We start from the raw sequence: 12,868 nt of genomic DNA, 5'->3' as shown, positions 1-12,868 counted from the left end.
GATTTCCATCTATAGACAAAAAAATGGAAGTTGGAATTGGAAGACATCCAGAATTGAATTCCACCTCTAACCCTAACCACTAGATGGCAGTATAACACAATTTTATAATTCCAATTCCAAATTTAGTTTTTTATTGAAAATTTCCCTTACTTCACATTTACAACTATGTATTTATAAAAAGGAAAGGGTTGTGCTAAAGTGCTACTGTGGAGGTGAAGGGGCGGAGAGAGCACCTTCACCTGCACCACAGAGGATCAATCAGTACAGGTGAGAGCTGTTAGCTGATTGATCCTCAGACTTGAAAAGGAGGCAGCAGAGCTGCCTCGGGAGAATGCACTAGACACTCGGAAGACACTCAGGAGAACACACTGGAGACTGGTGAAGCAAAGGTCCAGCAGATAGTGCTGGACCCATTTAAGTTCCATGTTCTGTAAGTTTCAGTTTATATTAATAAAGAGATGCTGAACAAGCAATGGTGGGACTGGTTTGTCTCTGGCTGTCGTGAGGGGAACCCTGTGGCGTGGTCGAATGCCACACTGGCGCCTGAACAGGGACCTCACACAGCCAGAGACATGGACTGGGTACAATCGTTGGGGAAGGAGACGGAGGAGATCCTGAGGCAGACGCAGGAGAACCTGAGGCAGACCGAGGAGATCCTGAGGCAGACGAAGAGGATGAGGCTTGGGCGTCTCACCTGCGGCGCCGAGCTGGAGGGGGCGGGGAGCGCTGGTCCCTGATCGTCGGTGAAGCCGATGGGTCCGGCTCCAGGGTTAGTGCTGGACACATTTAAGTTCCATGTTCTGTAAGTTTCAGTTTATATTAATAAAGAGATGCTGAACAAGCAATGGTGGGACTGGTTTGTCTCTGGCTGTCATGAGGGGAACCCCGTGGCGTGGTCGAATGCCACAGCTACATTTGTGCCTTCTTTACATTTAAGTCCATATATGTGTGGGGGATGGGCACAATTTAGAATTTGACATCCCAAACACCGAGCTACGTCATTTCAACTACAAATCGAGTACAGCCATGGGAGTAAGTGAGTTTTGTAGCACTCTCATCAAGCTCCGCCATGACCCTTCACCTTTGAAAAGGTCAAAGGTCAAATTTTAACTAGGTCGTAGGGCAACGAAACACACGTTTTCGGAAAGCTCAGAGGAAGGAGGTCTCAGGCCTCTCCCTAACATGAATAGTTTTTAATACGGACGCTAGAGGGCGCCAAATGTCCAAAATTCCTCATTTTTAAAGTCCTATATCATGGGAACACAAGCACTGAGAACATTGAGAAAGTCAGCTTTGCAGAGCACTGTGGGCCATCTACAAAGGCAGTGGGGGCGAGATGTAGCTGGGATGACATTTGGGACAAAACATGCTCCAAAGGTCTTCCAACTCCCATCACTGACTGCCCTCTCGTTGTTGACAACAGACCCCTGGACAGAAATCAAATAGGTCGTTCACAAACGATATGGCATGGCGGTAAAGATGAGAACAAATTTCAATGTGAAAATGTACAAATCAGGAAGATGGAATTATTGTTTTCTAGGCTCAGGGTTAGCGACAGGAAGTGCCAAAATTTCACACACTGTGCGTCGATGCAAGGTCTATCGCATATCTGAATATCAGCTCAATTGGCGACGGTCAAAAAATCCTCTCCTTTTCAATAGCTCCTGAAATCCTTTTTGGCCTCTGGCATTGGGGTGGGGGATGGGCAACTTAACTCATTGAAGTGCTCTATCTTCTCGATGGAAACAGTCAGGGGTGAGATAAAGACATGTTTGGAAAGCTCTCAGAGTGCTCTATCACATATGTGAATGACACATAGGTGGCACTCTTCTGGAGCAAGGTCTTTAATGGAGAGAGATATAAGAAGGGGAACTGGACATTCTGAAAGGCCTCGACAAGACGAACGCGACAATACCAAATGTCCTCCCTCATGTAGCATTTATGCTCATAACTCCACTTCCATATTTCCATCGATGATTGCTCTGAATAGATGGAAATATGGAGGCGGGAAATTTTTACGCCTCCACATTTTAATCTATGCAAATGAAGTGACCTCCTGAAGTTCACCATCAATTTTGCAGCACTTCCTGTCGGTTTACATCCATCATATTTGACTCACTCCTTCATGGGGATGCTGGCTTTTAGGTAACAGTGGTTGCTAGTCTCTAAGTGGTCATATGGTCGAGTAGAGCCCCGAAATGTCACTCGACTAGGCCTCGTTTGTAGACGACCTCTTGACCTTGAAGCTAAATTGCCTTAACTCCTCAACCGAGAGGCTTTCGGACACAGGCCCAGTTGTTCCCGAAAGCTCTCGAAGAGCTCTATGACATATGTGAAAATCAGCCCTGTAAGTTATTGTTTTGGTCAAAAGTTCCAACAAGGCCCCAGACTCTCAGAGCCCATGAACACTCATACACCCTGACTCCCTCTTGCCAAACAAGGTGAATGGGGCAAACTCGGCCATACTTCATCTTAGAGCCTTGATCCAGGCAGGGACGGAAAGGTCTCATTGACCTGATTGGCCCAGTGTTGGAATCATAGCTGTGGTTCCTTCCTGTGCAGAGCTAGGGGGCAGCAAAAGTTCATTTTTTCTGTTTGCTAAAGTCCTATATCTTCTCAGTGGAAACTGTCACGGGTGAGAAAGAGACATGTTTGGAAAGCCCTCAGAGTGCTCAATCACATATGTAAACGCCACATAGGTGGCACTGTTCTGGAGCAGAGTCTTTAATGGAAAGAGATATAAGAAGGGGACCTGGATATTCTGAAAGGCCTCGACAAGATGAATGCGACAATACCCCAAATGTCCTCCCTCATGTAGCATTTATGCTCATAACTCCACTTCCATATTTCCATCTATGATTGCTCTGAATAGATGGAAATATGGAGGCGGGAAATTTTTCATCTATGGCTTCAATATTTCAATCTATGACATGTTATTCTTATAGATTGAAATATGGAAGCTGTAGATGAGAATTGGGAATGTGGAGTCTTATCTATGGCTTCCAGATTTCCATCTATTATTAATCAGATGTAGATAAAAATTTGGAATTTGTGTCTCTTTTGTGCACTTCAAAGACTCAAGAACTGAAACATTGTGCATTTTGTCAATGAACATTTATTCTCACAAATACCAGACATAATCCAACTGAATTTTTTTTGTCTTCCTAACAACAATTTTTAAACAACATATCAAATCTTGCAAAAAAAAAAAATTCAACAGAATAGAGATGAGTGGAGTAGTAAAGAGTATGCATCCATTAAATGATCCTCATCATCAGGCAGAGTTAGGACTCGTCGTTTTTACATCAACCTTTTTTAGGTCGGCAGGCCGAACCATTCAAAATCAACACCATTAACCATGTATAGATTACAAAAAAAGTTATGAACAGACCAGAAAAGACCAAAAGATGGGTTGTGCGCACCAAGAGGTATTCGGGCCATTCCCGCATCCACCTGAGGGTCGCATCAAACAGGGAAACCAGCATGTTCCTTCAGTTGTCCACGGACTCTGTTTCCGGCATGACCACGGGATTTTCCTCGGGCTGGAGTTCCGACGGGTACCCATGGTTCTCTTCGGACCGGAGTTCCAGCATGGGCATCGGGATCTCCTCAGTAACAGATTGGGTAGAGACCGGACTCCCTGGTGGAGACACAGAATCGGCCTCATCTGACTCAGCCACGGCAGACCTTTTGGCCGGTGGCGGCTTGAGTGAACTGTTGCCTTCCTCAAATTCAGGCAGCAGTGACATCTTTGGTTCTGGCTCCATATCGCTGGAAGTCTGATTCCCAGAAAGAAAATCATTGAAGACTGTTTAGTAGAGTGAATCTGCAGTTGTCAATTCCAATATCAAAAGTAATTTTAGATAGAAATATGGAAGGTAGCGTCACCTGCACCCAAATTTAAATTTAACACATTACAATTGCATTATCTAGCTAATGCTAAAACAGAAGACACGTTTGTAAGTGTTCATTTTTTGATAACCCTTTTCAGCAACCTTGAAAACTTCTGCTGAAACTCCTTGTAAAACAGTACCAATAACCGAAAGCTTTCCAGTGACGCCAAAAACACTCCAAAAATAGAATTTTTTGAAGAGCAACTTACCATGCTGACACAGTTATCCCACATGTGAAAACAAGATGGCTGACAATGAACTTTGAACTGTGTAACGCAAAAAATTCAACATTTGTCAATCTTGCTGTACCTGACATATGTGGTAGGGCTTTTTTCAAGGTACTCTTAGTCCAATTTTCAAGGCTCTGACCCCACCTGACCCCATCTGACCCCACCTGACCCCACCCATCTAATAGATTGAAATATGGAAGCTCTAGATGAGAATTGGGAATGTGGATTCTCATAGGGTACAGCCACAATCCAGGCAACGACGGAAAGGTCTCATCGAGCCCACTGGCCCCGAGTTGGGATCATAGCTGTTGTCCCTTCCTGTGCAGAGCTAGGGGGCAGCAAAGGTTCTATTTTTCTGCTTGCTGAATGTGTTCTATCTCCTCAATGGAAGGAGGCAGGGGTGAGAAAGAAACATGTTTGGAAATCCAGTAAAGTCCTCTATAACACATGTGAACGCCACATAGGTGGCGCTCTTACAGAACAAAGCCAAAACCAATGGAAAGAGATAGAAGGAGACATGAATATTTTGAATTGCCATGACAGGACGAACGCAACAATACCCCGAATGTCCTTTAAATGTCCTATGTTTTAATCTATGCAAATGAGGCTACCTCCTGACATTTAAAGTTGATTTATATCACATGGTTAGCACATGGTCGGTAAAAATGACATATATGTAAAATGGAATTTGTCCATCGTAATTCCAAATTTCGTAGATGAAAACTTGCGCTTCCTTTCCCCACAGGAAGTTACACAAGAGTAGCATTGGCAGCATTAGCAGCTTGGTAAGTTTGCTCTGTAATTTCTTGATTTTTGTTAGACACAAAGTGCTGATACCTGACTGCTTTTACCTATTTCAGTGTATAACATATCAATATCACTTTAGGTGTTGTTTTCATACACTTTTGATTGTTTGAAAAGTTGATTTATCCAAGTGTTTAGGTAAAATGACATATATGGAAACATGGAAGTTTTTTGATTGTAACTTCCAAATTATAATTCATGCCATTTAGATGAAACTTGGAAGTGGAGGAGCAACAGCAGCAGTAGCAGCATGGTAAGTGTGCTCTGTAATGTCTTGCTTTTTTCAGACGCAGTGTGTTGAAACTTCATCATGCATTATCCTAACTTGTTCAGATGCTTATGTCACAGCGCCACCTACTGGAAGAAGGAAGCAATTTTTTTTTCTCTTTAACATTTTTTTCCTTTTTATCTACAGGCCACAAAATTGTGTGGGTTGTGTTTCAGGAGCTACGCTAATTTAAAGCAGCACCTGAATGTTTCCCACACAGTTCCTAATAAAGAGGAATTTCGTCTGTTGATGAAATATGGGAATGCTAGGTAAGAACATACAGAACATATATTCATATGAAAACAAATATTTTTCTTGTCCATATTTCTTCCCCATTTATTCAATATTCCCTACTTTAGGACAACGGAACGCTTAGACTGCCCTGTGTGTGACAAGGGTTCATATGTACGCCTGGACAAGCATCTGCAGGACACACATTTCTTAAATGCAGAGGTAAGTGCAAATGCACAATAATTATTGCAAATGTAATCTTTAGTCATGATAAGAATTATTTTTGTGTCAAAATATGTCACTTTATATTAATAGGAAAGAGAGCCTCTGCTAAAGGAGGCCAAGAGGCAGTGCATTAGAAAGGAGTTAGCTGCTCTCCGCCTTACTGACCCTCAAAGTCCGATGGTATCATGTTTGGACATGAATGCTAACTCTAATGGTAATTTTACACTATCATGTATTAATGTGTTTGTGAAAGGTTGAATGTACAGTAAACAGGTCTTTGACATGCCTTTTCCAATTCATTACAGATGAATTTTATGAGAGAATGTCCACTGGGGAAGACGATATGCCCCTCGAGGAAGGGCAGCCGCTCAACCTGGCCCTGAGTCCAGAGTCAGTGCATGGTCAACCTGAAATTGGTCTTCCTGTTTTATCATCTACCCCCCAAAATCAACATCTCATCCCTGGTGGCCAGAAAACCTCCTCCGCTGGCCAGATACCCTGCTCCAGTGTCCACACATCCCCCAACAGTGTCCACACATCCTCCTCTAGTGTCCCCACATCCTCCTCTAGTGTCCACAAATCCTCCTCCGATGTCCCCACATCCTCCTCCGATGTCCCCACATCCTCTTCCGGTGTCCATACAACCTCCTCCAGTGGGCTTGGTCATAGCCATCCTCTGCCTTCCTCACCTGTTATGCAGAACCAAGATAACTCCAGTCAGTCTTGTAACACCGATATTACAAGTCCACTTCCGAATCAATGCAAATGCAACTGCAAATGTGAAAACGTTGCAGTGAGATTGCAGAAGCTTGAAAATAGGCTAAACAGACTTGAGAGAGACCAACCCTCGGCACCCTCGACAGCCAAGACACCCAGAGGCATACCGTCAAAACTATCTACCTCAGCCCAAAAATATGAACATGTGAGAAAGTTGGAGAATTCAGAAAATTTATTTCGTGAGTTTTCATTTCCTGTTTCCCTTTTCTCATCTACAATTTTCATGTTACATCTATAAAAAAACAACATCTATTGAATTACACAGCAATGTGGAAGCCATAGATTACAATTTGAAATATATGGCTTCCACGTTGCTATATAATATAATAGATGTTGTTTATTTTAATTTGGTAAATATAATAATATATATATATACAATTTTTATTCCACTAACATTTTCTGTTTGTTTCATGATAGAGAGGCTCATTGAAGACTACAGGAAGTTTCGACTGGGTTCACGGACAGGAATAAAAGATAAGGATAATGCCAGGCAGGCAGCGAGTCATGCGCTCCGTTTTTGCCTCTATATGGCTACTGGGCTACCTCCAAAAATGGTCTCAATGGATATGAAGTTCCTTCTCCAGATTGACAAATTGCGCATGTAAGTGTGTTTTTTGGTTAGAATAAATAGAGATAAAATGTCTCTCTCTCTCTCTCTCTCTCTATATATATATATATATATATATATATACATTTCTTGTAATGAATTTGAAATTATAATGTGATGTTTTTTAGTAGATGAAAAATTGGAATTTGGATTTGGAATCAGGTGGTGGGAACTAGAGGTGAGATTTCATTACTTGTACCTACCTTTTTTTGTAGTTGGCCACTATACCTCGCCGAAAAGGGTTACCTCCCAACCACTGTGAGAAACATGATGACAAATGTCACCCTGTTCATCAGGCACATGAAGTGCTCATTCCAGGCGGTCAGCAAAGTCAGATCTCCTGACTTCAACAAACTCCTCTATGAGCTTAAGATGCTTCAGATGAATGTGCACAAGCATGTGGTTGTCCACCGTCAGAAGGTGATGAAAAAGAAGACAGGTAATTCTTTCTTTATTGTGTTATTGTTGTGTATATATTCTGTCATCTAAAAAATAGGGATTTGGAACCTCAGAAATGAGTGGTATATGTGACACTCTTTTCACAGATCAACTGCTTGAGGCGAAAAAGGAAGTGACATTTATGAAGGCCGCCAAAAAGAAAATTCCTGAGTTGCTTCGTAAGTACAATTCAGTACATATTTACTCATGACAGCAGATTGGGAGATGGAGAGAGGAGAATTGACATAAACCTGACTTGACTAAACTAAATTTATCTGTGTTATTTATTATAGAATTCTTACCTGCTGATGGAAGTTTTGGTAAGGAACATTGTCAGCTCATGGGCTACCTCATGGGCTATCTGAGCATCCTTACGGGACATCGCGCCATCGTCTTTACCAACATGACCCGTGATCAGGTGATGTCAGCAGACTGCTGGGGTGGTGGCAAGAAGTATAGGGTTATGGTAAGTATTTAAACTATTCGTTGGAAGAGATAGCAAAAGTTTTATTAGTATTTTTCTATTTCAGTTTAAGTCTACCTATCCACAGAAATAAGCAAATTTTCTGCATGTTTTCCCTAGGTGGATGAGCACAAAACTATGAGCTCATTTGGGCAAGCTGCGGTGTGCCTAAACAAGATGGAATTTGAGTGGCTGAAAAAAGTTGCCTGCGGTGACTGCTGCCTTCGTGAGGAGGACAACAAATATGTTTTCCACACAATATTCGGCAGGAATATCGGGAAGCCTTCATTCTTACTCCATATGGCTTGGGTGAATGCTGGACTGACGGGGCCAGTCAACTTTGGCCAGATCCGGAGCAGTGTCTCTACGCAGGTAAGTACTCAGGAAAGTGATATGTGTTAGGAGTGCCTGAAGTATAGCCAAGTATTTCACAATTTTCATCGATAATTTCCAGATTTCCATCAGTTTGATCTGAATCTGTATGTCGTAGGTGGGAATTTGGAAGACTTTCAGATTATGTTACACATATTTCTTCATTTGGGTTCACAGGCCAAGAATCACCTCACTGAGAAGGAGAGGAAGGAGGTGGCCCATGCGATGTGCCATGACCCCACTACAGCAGAGAAATTCTATGTAGCTCTGCCAGACAAAGAAATGGCATACCGAACCAGAGAACTGAGGATGAAAGCCCTCAAGGGGGCTTTTGCTAAATCCTCGCAAGTTAACAATGACACTGATGACTCCTTATCCTTACCAGATGACAAATCTGAGGATACACCGGAGACAAGCTCAGATGATAAGGAAGTCATCTTTGATGAAGCACCTGAGTCAAGCTCATCATTGTCCTCTGACGAGAAGTTGACATTGATGAATAGAAGAAACAAGAGGCTTTATGGGATTTCTGAACCTGAGAACGAATCATCAGAGGATGAGCCCCCAGAGGATGAGCCCCCATCTTTTCCAGCTCCTTCAAGTCAAAAGTCCAAGAAGAAGTTGGACTTCTCAACCGACTCTTCAGTCCAAAAAACGATGTCACATCTTGTGCTAGTTTCACCTTCCAAGTGTTTTGTGTCAGTGGAACGGATGAAGAGATCTTTTGAAAACTTCTATTCAAACAAAAGAAAGGGAATATTCAGAAGGTTGGAGGAAGGAGGAAGAGCACAAAAGTTGAAATCAGCTTTTAAGAAGAGTCATCTTCCACCCCTAGGAGGGGGGGAGGAAATTCCGGAAACCGAAGTTGAAGAGGGAGTAGGAAGGGGAGAGATTCTGGAAGCATGGGTTGAAGAGACTCCTCTTCCACCCAGAGGAGTGGAGGAGGGAGGAGGAGAGGAGGAGATGCCAGAGACCCTGTTTGAAGAGGAAGTAGGAAGGGGGGAGATTCTGGAAGCTCAGGTGGAAGAGACTCCTCTTCCACCAGGAGGATGGGTGGAGGTGGAGATTCCAGAAACCCCGGTTGAAGAGGGAGGAGGAGAGGAGGAGATGCCAGAGACCCTGTTTGAAGAGGAAGTAGGAAGGGGGGAGATTCTGGAAGCTCAGGTTAAAGAGACTCCTCTTCCACCAGGAGGATGGGTGGAGGAAATTCAAGAAACCCCGGTTGAAGACGGAGGAGGAGAGGAGAAGATGGCAGAGACCCTGTGTGAAGGGGAAGTAGGATTTTGGGAGTTTGTGAAAACCTTGGAGGAGATTCCAGAGACCCCAGGAAAGCAGAATTGAAGAGGTCACTGAAACCCCTGTTTTTGAGTTCTTTGTTGGATAGCAAGTAATCAAGTTTGAGGAAATATTATGACTGTGTTCCAAAATGTCAATTATGTTCCAAAAATAAATTGTTCATGTATGACCTTTTCAGGTAAACAGCTGAGTCAATTTTTTTAATTTTATTTTATGAAAGGCATGAAGCAATATCACCTTTTAAGTTTAAGTATGTATATTTTGTCAATATATTGGATATTTATATCTAGACTTTTATAGATATATTTTTAATTTAAAATGCCTACAGCTGTAAATTGAAGACGTATGTCAGATTAAAAAAAGAAAGAATTTCCTAAAAACTTTGAGTATGCTGTCGTTTTTTCATTTTTTTCAAATTATCTTAAATTTTTCAATTTTCATCTTGAAAATTCCTATCTCTAACTAGATTGAAATATGGAAGCCCATATATGAGATTCCACTTCCATATTTTCATCTATGGCTTCCATATTTCCATCTAATAGATGAATATATGGAAGTCCATGAATGACTTCCTTATTTTCATCTATGGCTTCCAAATTTCAATCTATGACATGTTATTCTTATAGATTGAAATATGGAAGCTGTAGATGAGAATTGGGAATGTGGAGTCTTATATGGCTTCCAGATTTCCATCTATTATTAATCAGATGTAGATTAAAATTTGGAATTTGTGTCTCTTTTGTGCACTTCAAAGACTCAAGAACTGAAACATTGTGCATTTTGTCAATGAACATTTATTCTCACAAATACCAGACATAATCCAAGAGAATTTTTTTGTCTTCCTAACAACAATTTGAAACAACATATCAAATCTTGCAAAAAAAAACTCAACAGAATAGAGATGAGTGGAGTAGTAAAGAGTATGCATCCATTAAATGATCCTCATCATCAGGCAGAGTTAGGACTCGTCGTTTTTACATCAACCTTTTTTAGGTTGGCAGGCCGAACCATTCAAAATCAACACCATAAACCATGTATAGATTAAAAAAACAAAAGTTATGAACAGACTAAAAAAGACCAAAAGATGGGTTGTGCGCACCAAGAGGTATTCGGGCCATTCCCGCATCCACCTGAGGGTCGCATCAAACAGGGAAACCAGCATGTTCCTTCGGTTGTCCACGGACTCTGTTTCCGGCATGACCACGGGATTTTCCTCGGGCTGGAGTCCCGACGGGCACCCATGGTTCTCTTCGGACCGGAGTTCCAGCATGGGCAACGGGATCTCCTCAGTAACAGATTGGGGAGAGACCGGACTCCCTGGTGGAGACACAGAAACGGCCTCATCTGACTCAGCCATGGCAGACCTTTTGGCCGGTGGCGGCTTGAGTGAACTGTTGCCTTACTCAAATTCAGGCAGCAGTGACATCTTTGGTTCTGGCTCCATATCGCTGGAAGTCCGATTCCCAGAAAGAAAATCATTGAAGACTGTTTAGTAGAGTGAATCTGCAGTTGTCAATTCCAATATCAAAAGTAATTTTAGATAGAAATATGGAAGGTAGCGTCACCTGCACCCAAATTTAAATTTAACACATTACAATTGCATTATCTAGCTAATGCTAAAACAGAAGACACGTTTGTAAGTGTTCATTTTTTGATAACCCTTGTCAGCAACCTTGAAAACTTCTGCTGAAACTCCTTGTAAAACAGTACCAATAACCGAAAGCTTTCCAGTGACGCCAAAAACACTCCAAAAATAGAATTTTTTGAAGAGCAACTTACCATGCTGACACAGTTATCCCACATGTGAAAACAAGATGGCTGACAATGAACTTTGAACTGTGTAACCCAAAAAATTCAACATTTGTCAATCTTGCTGTACCTGACATATGTGGTAGGGCTTTTTTCAAGGTACTCTTAGTCCAATTTTCAAGGCTCTGACCCCACCTGACCCCACCTGACCCCACCTGACCCCACCCATCTAATAGATTGAAATATGGAAGCTCTAGATGAGAATTGGGAATGTGGATTCTCATAGGGTACAGCCACAATCCAGGCAGGGACGGAAAGGTCTCATCGACCTGATTGGCCCAGTGTTGGAATCATAGCTGTGGTTCCTTCCTGTGCAGAGCTAGGGGGCAGCAAAAGTTCTATTTTTCTGCTTGCTGAATGTGTTCTATCTCCTCAATGGAAGGAGGCAGGGGTGAGAAAAAGACATGTTTGGAAATCCATTAAAGTCCTCTATAACACATGTCAACGCCACATAGGTGGCGCTCTTACAGAACAAAGCCAAAACCAATGGAAAGAGATAGAAGAAGGAGACCTGGACATTCTGAAAGGCCTCAACGAGACGAACGCGACAATACCCCAATTGTCCTCCCTCATGTAGCATTTATGCTCATAACTCCACTTCCATATTTCCATCTATGATTGCTCTGAATAGATGGAAATATGGAGGCGGGAAATTTTTACGCCTCCACATTTTAATCTATGCAAATGAGGCGACCTCCTGAAGTTCACCATCAATTTAGCAGCACTTCCTGTCGGTTTACATCCATCATATTTGACTCACTCCTTCATGGGGATGCTGGCTTTTAGGTAACAGTGGTTGCTAGTCTCTAAGTGGTCATATGGTCGAGTAGAGCCCCGAAATGTCACTCGACTAGGCTCGTTTGTAGACGACCTCTTGACCTGGAAGCTAAATTGCCTTAACTCATCAACCGAGAGGCTTTCGGACACAGGCCCAGTTGTTCCCGAAAGCTCTCGAAGAGCTCTATGACATATGTGAAAATCAGCCCTGTAAGTTATTGTTTTGGTCAAAAGTTCCAACAAGGCCCCAGACTCTCAGAGCCCATGAACACTCATACACCCTGACTCCCTCTTGCAAAACAAGGTGAATGGGGCAAACTCGGCCATACTTCATCTTAGAGCCTTGATCCAGGCAGGGACGGAAAGGTCTCATTGACCTGATTGGCCCAGTGTTGGAATCATAGCTGTGGTTCCTTCCTGTGGAGAGCTAGGGGGCAGCAAAAGTAATTTTTTTCTGTTTGCTAAAGTCCTATATCTTCTCAATGGAAACTGTCACGGGTGAGAAAGAGACATGTTTGGAAAGCCCTCAGAGTGCTCAATCACATATGTAAACGCCACATAGGTGGCACTGTTCTGGAGCAGAGTCTTTAATGGAAAGAGATATAAGAAGGGGACCTGGATATTGTGAAAGGCCTCGATGAGACGAACGCGACAATACCCCAAATGTCCTCCCTCATG

The 12,868-nt window shown here is 42.5% G+C and overlaps 1 protein-coding gene and 1 long non-coding RNA gene across 2 annotated transcripts; one reads left to right on the top strand and one right to left on the bottom strand.

The window, feature by feature from the left end:
• Window positions 1-3,099: 3,099 nt before the first annotated feature.
• LOC138410583 (uncharacterized) lies at window positions 3,100-4,253 on the bottom strand. Its single transcript, XR_011243293.1, has 2 exons — window positions 4,103-4,253; window positions 3,100-3,779 (listed from the first exon to the last, which is right to left on the bottom strand). It is a non-coding gene; the product is annotated as an uncharacterized lncRNA (long non-coding RNA).
• A 1,098-nt stretch (window positions 4,254-5,351) lies between these two features.
• On the top strand, window positions 5,352-9,939 carry LOC109623555 (uncharacterized). The gene is made up of 10 exons (XM_069526892.1): window positions 5,352-5,464; window positions 5,555-5,648; window positions 5,742-5,865; window positions 5,957-6,607; window positions 6,846-7,029; window positions 7,251-7,474; window positions 7,581-7,652; window positions 7,767-7,939; window positions 8,057-8,308; window positions 8,486-9,939. Exons 1-10 carry the CDS (start codon window positions 5,445-5,447, stop codon window positions 9,647-9,649), a joined length of 2,958 nt encoding a protein of 985 aa, XP_069382993.1. The 5' UTR covers window positions 5,352-5,444; the 3' UTR covers window positions 9,650-9,939.
• Window positions 9,940-12,868: the final 2,929 nt, after the last annotated feature.

Source organism: Paralichthys olivaceus, chromosome 6 (assembly GCF_024713975.1).
Source record: "Paralichthys olivaceus isolate ysfri-2021 chromosome 6, ASM2471397v2, whole genome shotgun sequence".
In the NCBI taxonomy this organism is placed as follows: Eukaryota; Metazoa; Chordata; class Actinopteri; order Pleuronectiformes; family Paralichthyidae; genus Paralichthys; species Paralichthys olivaceus.
The sequence above is the reverse complement of the archived record's forward strand: the minus strand, read 5'-3'. Positions and strand labels throughout refer to the sequence as shown.

Excerpts from the sequence above, each read along its gene's own strand:
- LOC109623555 (XM_069526892.1), top strand. The coding sequence starts at position 5,445 with ATGAAATATGGGAATGCTAG. Across the intron at positions 5,465-5,554 it reads ATGAAATATGGGAATGCTAG|GACAACGGAACGCTTAGACT; the intron begins GTAAGAACATAC and ends TCCCTACTTTAG. Across the intron at positions 7,940-8,056 it reads GCAAGAAGTATAGGGTTATG|GTGGATGAGCACAAAACTAT; the intron begins GTAAGTATTTAA and ends TGTTTTCCCTAG.